Source organism: Aethalodelphis obliquidens, unplaced genomic scaffold (genome assembly GCF_003676395.1).
Source record: "Aethalodelphis obliquidens isolate GAN/ISIS:26980383/991018 unplaced genomic scaffold, ASM367639v1 scaffold9, whole genome shotgun sequence".
Taxonomy (NCBI): domain Eukaryota; kingdom Metazoa; phylum Chordata; class Mammalia; order Artiodactyla; family Delphinidae; genus Aethalodelphis; species Aethalodelphis obliquidens.
In genome coordinates this window covers 473116-480104 of record NW_020837953.1, presented here as the reverse complement: position 1 = coordinate 480104, position 6989 = coordinate 473116, and the positions used below count along the sequence as shown (strand labels likewise).

The 6989-nt window shown below is 44.3% G+C and overlaps 1 protein-coding gene across 1 annotated transcript; it reads left to right on the top strand.

The window, feature by feature from the left end:
* The first annotated feature begins 6368 nt into the window (after positions 1-6368).
* On the top strand, positions 6369-6710 carry LOC113622371 (putative G antigen family E member 3). Its single transcript, XM_027110673.1, is given in 1 exon segment — positions 6369-6710. A coding segment is annotated over 1 exon segment (342 nt).
* The last annotated feature ends 279 nt before the right edge of the window (positions 6711-6989 follow it).

The following is a 6989-nucleotide window of genomic DNA, read 5'->3' as shown; positions in this document are numbered from 1 at the left end:
AGTCTGAAAAACACTACCTGTCTAGTCTGATTTATCTGCTCTAATTTGACCCAGGTAGAGAATTCTCTTTTGTGTGGGCCCCAACCAACAAAGACCTCTTACTGTGACTACTGCCTGAAGATTGCCCATGTTTACGTATTGAGATGAGTGGTCCTCTCTCCCACAGTCATAATCAGTCCCATCACTGGGCCAAGGCTACAGGACGCGTAGCCTCGGAAGTGCCTAGAAAGATGTGACCATCAGACTTCCCTGGTAGTCCGGTGGTTAGGAATCCGAGCCTCCACTTAAGGGGGCATGGGTTCAATCCCTGACTAAGATTCCCTCATGCTGTGTGGCCAAAAGAAAAGAAAAGAAAAGAAAGAAAGAAAGATGTGGCCATGGCCCAAGGTAATGCTTCTGTGGACTGGAGAATACAGACAATAGAATGGCTGTGACTTCTAGTCTCAGTCTGGCTAATTGGTACAGCTGTCCCTACACAACAGTCAGATGTAGTGAGTGACCGCCACCAAAAAAAAATGTGTGTGTGTGTGTTTGTGTGTGATCTTTAAATTTTAATAGCTTTTCAGACAGTCCTTAGAGAGAGAATTGGCAGCTTGGACCTGGAGGCTGCTCCCCCCACCTGTCTCCAGGCACCGCAAACACAGCTGTGTAAGAAGGAGACAAAGCTTCCAAGGAAAGAAATGGTACAGTCTGGGGGGGAACAAACAATGGAAGCGCCTTTCTCACAAACCCACTTGGGACAAGGCCTGTCTAGCAACAACAAAAATTAGCAAGGAGGATATGATCAGGATATTTTTTTTTTTTTTTTTTTAAGAAAAAAACTTCACCGTGAAGTAAGATCATTCAAGACCCAACTCAGCGGCCAGTTTAAAACCATTTTTTAAGGATGAGACAGATCACACCATTCAAGTTGAGGGGAGAACAAGGTAGCACGTGTTTCTGGCAAGTTTCACATTCAGGTGCCGTCCGCGCATGGAGATGAAATGGAAAGACGATTTATGCTCTGTCATAGAACTCGGAGTTCCCCACACGAAACGCAGGAGTCCCTGGGAAAGTGCCTAGAAACTTCTTTATCTGGATTTCTCCAGGCTGCAAAGCGCAGGCATTTTTAAAGTTCAACTCTTTAGAAAAAAGTCAGCAGAGGCAAGATTTCCACAGATGTTAACAGTTCTAGAGTGGTCAGGGGGCTGCGGCTCTCCGAAGAAAGGGAAATTCGAAGAGGGAAAGAAGTCGTTTTGGAAGAAGAAAACCCAAGCAAGGAGGTATTTTCGGTATCATTTAAATCACAAAATAGCACGAATGCGGTCTCTGCCTGTGCGCTACCCAAACGTCGAGCTGAATACCACTGAACGCTGGTTTGAAAATTTCCATTTTTGTAATTTGCTTTCCTTTGTTAAGCCAAGACTTGAGAGAAACCTGGCAGCCGTCTCCAAAGTCTGGCACGATTTCCCCTCCGACGCACTCGGTTGGTGGGGATGTGGAAGGGACCGCACAAGAGAGGAGAGAGAGGGAAGGAGGTGGATTGAGAAGTGCCCGCCGGGGGCTGCGGAGGGAGCGGGCCGCAGCCTCTCAGTCAGGGGGTTTGGCTCCACCTACAGGAAGCCGAAAGCACTCGAAGCAGATCCCTCTGCTGCCACGGAAACCAGGGGTGTCGGCGACTTGGGCAACTGCTGGAGAATTTTCCAGCCAGTGGGAAAGGGGTGTAAGGAGCTGGCGGTGAGGAGTCGGGAGGTAGGGATCTCCATCACCAGGTCCACGGCGGCATATCAGATTCAGCACAGGGGTTCGTATTTGGAGGAAAAAAGACTCCATGCCTCCTCCTGTAACCTATGATTGATTTCACTGGTTACATGTAAGCCCCATTTGAGGACAAGGGCAGTTTCTATTCCCAGTCCAGGCCCATGACATAGCCAGTGTGCTTAACTGCTGAATGAATGAATGGATCTAACCCACTGGATAAACACTCGGTTAAACAACAGCGATCTAATGTGATAACAAACGCTTCCCCTCACCCCCCAGGTATATTTATGAGTTGTCAGGCATTTTGTTAATGGCTGTAATCGCTTAAAAAAAAAAAAAATCCTGCACCATCTACACTATTCCAGTGTTCTACCTCCAATATGGGTAGCACTAATTAAGTACCACTCATTTCATCTGATGCCCTGAATTTGAAATGAGTAAACAGAGGCTTGGAGAGGTTTTTTTCCCTGGGTCAACCAGTTTGTTGGTGATAGAACAGGTTCGGGGCTAAATTTTCCTGACCTTCTCTCTGGTGTTTGTTTTCTAAGGCAAGAGAATTATTCTGCCGGACTGTGGATTGACCTGCATGGATACGCTTAGCCGATTGGCTCGCTCAGGCGGAAATTGGCTTCCCCACCTGCCTGTTGTCCTGTCCCTCAGCTTCTGTCTCGGCTTCTGCGAGAGGCCAAGGCAGCCGCTCGTGCTGCTTTACTCCAAAAATCAAGTGCTCCTGGAGCTGGTGCCCACTGGTTGCTAAACTTATGAATCCATTTTTTTTTAAAGCCTAAAGGACAGAATCTTTGAGCTTGCAGATTTGTAAGCTACAAACATGCAGGTGCTGTGTTTTAGCAAACCAGGTGTCTTATATCCAATATCCAGCACATCTACTTATCCAAAGTGCTTAATAAGCAGTTATTGAATTTCCCAATGATAGTTATAGACGAAAATGATATTTACCAATTGAAAAAGAATTTTTGCTGTAGGCAGTTAGCACTCAGTTTCCAAATTTAAAAAAAGTGAAGATTCTTCCTGTAAATGAGACTCCATTTGCATTGTGTCAGATAAATGATGATGTAGTGAAAGTTGGAGATCAGAAGATCCAGATTCTAACCACAAGCCATCTATAAGATGGAAATAAATAATACTGTCATGACCTCCAAAAGGATTAGACATGAATCATTATTACAATAATAATCACAGTATTAATAATAGTTTTTTGTGCTATTATTAAGTGCTTACTACATTCCAGGCTCTCTATTAACCACTTTAAGTGCATTATCTAATTTATCCTTATAGCAACCCCATGAGGGTGACAATTATTATGCCCGTTTTACAGAATGAGAGAACAGAAGCTCATAGACATTAAGGTACTCACCTACAGTGACACAGTGGTGAGGCCAGTATTGGAACCCAACTCCTACCTGACTCCACACTCCTAAATGTTATGTTACACAATAGATACCTATTGGCTGATTCCATGCTGGTGGCATTCAAATCTCTATCTCTAGTTCTTAGTTCTCATGGGAACTCTATACTTTTATTTCCAATTACTAAAATCATATCATTAATTGTACGTTCCACTACTGTTTAAATTTAGAAGGACCTAAGCCAAACTTCTTCTTTTCTTTCATAAGCATTTACTCAGAGCCATCCATATTCAGGCCTCCAAGCTTGGTCTAAGGCAATGGTTCTCAACCGGGGGGGGGGGGGGGGGGGGGGGCTCGAGGGGACATCTGGCAATGTCTGGAGACAATTCTGGTTGTCACAACCAGGGGTGGGGGGATGCTATTGGCATCTAGTGAGTGGAGGCCAGGGATGCTGCTAAACAGCCTACAGTGCACGTGACGTTCCTCCACGACAAAGAATTATGTAGCCCAAAATGTCAATAGAAGTGAGGTTAAGAAACCTTGGCTCAGGAATATGGAGATGAATCAGGCAGATATCATCATTAATCATCTGCTATGGGAGATGTATGTATAAATTTGAAGCACAAGGTTTATGCAGATTCTTGTGTCGTGACAAAGGATAAGTGCCCCAAGGCTCATAAAGAGTTATGGGGTTTCCTAGGGGCTGGGGAAGGCTTGGTGGAGGAGGTGGCACTTGAGCCAAGTGCAAAGAAGAGAGAAGATCTGGATTCTGGATAAAAGGACAAACAGTGTGCAGGGTGTGGGTGTATGTAAGGAGGTTATTTTAATTGAAGTGGAGGAGGTGTGAAGAGGTGTAGTGGAGAAAAGGAGGTAATGTTTTGTTGGGGCCAGAACAAAGCGCCTTGAGTGCAAAGAGGAGGACTTCAGACTTCAGTTGTAAGTAACGGGAAGCCATCTAACATTTTCACATGGGGGAATAATGTGATCAAAATGTTCTGGGGGGATGAATCTAGCAGCTGAATGGAAATGGATTGCAGAGAATAAGAAGCCGGAGGCAGGAAGACATGTTAAAATGCTACTATCACATGTCTTGCTATTAAAAGGAAACCACTTAGCTCTTTTCGTTTTTATTAGTAGCAACCAATAACTGAGTGATTATTGTGATTCAAAGCCAAACACTACATATACAATCGTACTTAGTGCTGCCCTCTGTCACAAGGATCTCCCCATTTTACAGATAAGGGGATGGTCAGAGTGGATAAAAAGTGGCAGGGCCAGGATCTGGCTACCAAAGCCTGCGATCCTAACTGCTTTGTGTGCTGGGTACAAGGTTGGGATTCTTAACCTCTTGACCAACCCAGACTGTCCCTTCTAAGGCAGACAATAAAACAAGCCAGCCCAGGCCCCACTGGGAATGGGAAGGTCTAGGACAAACAGCCTCAGGAAATCTGCTTCTCCTTGGCAGCCAGAGCTGATGGTAGGGAGAAAGGGGGTGTTTCTCTGGGCTAATTTTGGGGGCATGGGGAGCATAGGCATATGCCTTATTACAAACACACCTACAGGATAGATTCCTTTAATTTATTTGGAGGTAAGTTGGTTCCTCCGGGGGGGATGGTAAATGAGAGCAAAAATGGGAACGTCTGAAGCAAAGATCGAGCTTCTCATGTCAGGCATCTCTTGGCTGTTGAGGTAGCAAGCAGAAGACATGAAGTGGGGAATAGAAAGGCTGTGACTCAGAAATTCCTTGTTTACTTGGCTCCTGAACAGATTGCTAACTGGATCCAGGTGTGTGCTCTGGTTTTGTTTTAGAGCCTCTTCGCCACAGGCAGGGAAGGAGAGGAAAGGTATGGACCATATCCGTAGACAGAGTGGGTGGCAGCATTAGAATTGGTGGAGGTGCTGACAGAGGCATGGCCATATATACTAGCTGGCTATGTGGGCTTTTGGTGACCTGCAACTAGAGTGTTGGTCCAGGGCACCAGCTTTTGTCATGAAAAAAGATTCACAGCAAGAAGTTAGAGAAGGATACGACCAAAATGGTGGCCACCACCGAGTAGCCAAGGACCAGTAGGTAGAGTACATATGAGAACATCCTTGAAAACTTCCAGGTCTACCTGGAAGGAATTGAGATGGTGGAAACTCTCACAGAGCAGGCAGGGGAAGAGTCAGAGAGACTTTGATGGCCTTTGATGACCATTCATTTCACGGTGACTCTCCATCGCAGGATAATCTTTAACTATTTTGGAAAGTTTGTGATCTACAATTTAAAGGTCAAAGGCTCCAGGATTCCAGAGTTCCAGTTCTTCTTTCTAAAGTCCCACAGTGTTAAACAAACATAAATTCTTGCCACAATCTCTTAGATTTGACAGCCTAATAAATAGATTAAAAAAAAAATTCAAGACACAATCTCCTCTCTAGACCAAAACTCCTGAAGGTCAAAGATTGAATCTGCACCACCAAACTCAAGAGGTGCTCAAGAAGTATCTGCTGAGTTTAACTCAGTGCAATGTTCTCCTGAAACATCAAGAGCGTTCACTAGACGCAATAATATAATTTTTAAATCCAAATGTTATTTTCACCTCATTAAAAAAAAGCCTAACCTTATGTAACAATATGCCTGTTTTCACAAAGCCTTTGCCCACAGTCTGTAAGTTGTCCTAATACTAAGACCAAATGCCAAAAAGCAAATGCTTTTTCCCTGGAGAAAATCTGGAAGAGGCAATTATACTAGACATACTACTCAGAAGGATCTGTTTCAGTGTTTTTGCTTTTGTAAGTAGCATCATTAGGCCTCTTCAAACCAAACAGTGTCCTGAGAAAAGAGTGAAAGCCAGAAAGCAAAGTTCTCTAGCCTCTAGAGAACTAAATGGCTCTAGCCTCTCCATTTTTTACCCTACATGGGATGTTCCATATGGAGATGAGGAATGAGACTCAAAGCACAGCTCTCTGGGCTTGAGGGTCTCACACAACTGAAAATGTCCCAGGTCATTTCACACACACCCCACCCTTCAAACCAGCTACCTTGAATCCAATCTGGTGGATGATGTATTACTTAACCTCGAAGTATCAGGCTAGCTTCAAGTTTTTATTGAGTACTTACCATGCATATGGTGCAGACTTAGAAGATATAGAGGTAAGAAAAAAGACCAACAGCAGCTGTGCAGGGCAGATCGTGTTCCTGCCATTTGGATTCTTCCTTGCTGAATGAAACTCAGCCAATAGATCCTCATAGCAATACTCCTGGGAGTTAAGTTGGGAAATATGAGTGGGCATGTCAGAACAAGATCCCAATCTGCAGGAAGAAGAAATGATGGAGAGTCTTCCCAGCCAGTTAGACCTCTGGTTGCTCAGCAGCTCAGTGATAAACAACCTCAACTAGAAGAACCACAAACTGAGAGTCAGGATATTATACCTGCTTATGACATTGAAGATGAAGGAGCATCTGTAGCTCAAAGGGCTGATATGGAAGCTGATCAGTAGAAACTGGTTCTCTTGAAGACTGTGGATGAGCCTGGAGGTGGTCCTGATGTCAAGAAGGAGATTCTACCAAGTCTAGAGCCTGTTAAAATGCCAGAAGCTGGTGAAGGACAACCACAGATTTAAACAGAGACAGACTGAAGCCAAGCATGCTGTCCTTGTGTTGGAAATTTGACTGCTAACCATCTCTCAATAAAGTTTTACAACTTAAAATAAAAGGAAAAAAAAGGCCAAAATAGGACCCTGGCCCCCAAAGTTTGGCTTACAAGCTAGTTGAAGAAAACACAGTGAATATGGATGAATAGAAGAAAATATTTGTTCCTCAGACACTTACTGAGTGCCTTCTTTGAGCCAGGCTCTGTGCCGGACAACAGGGGTACCAAGGCTGAATTGGTTCCATTTTGT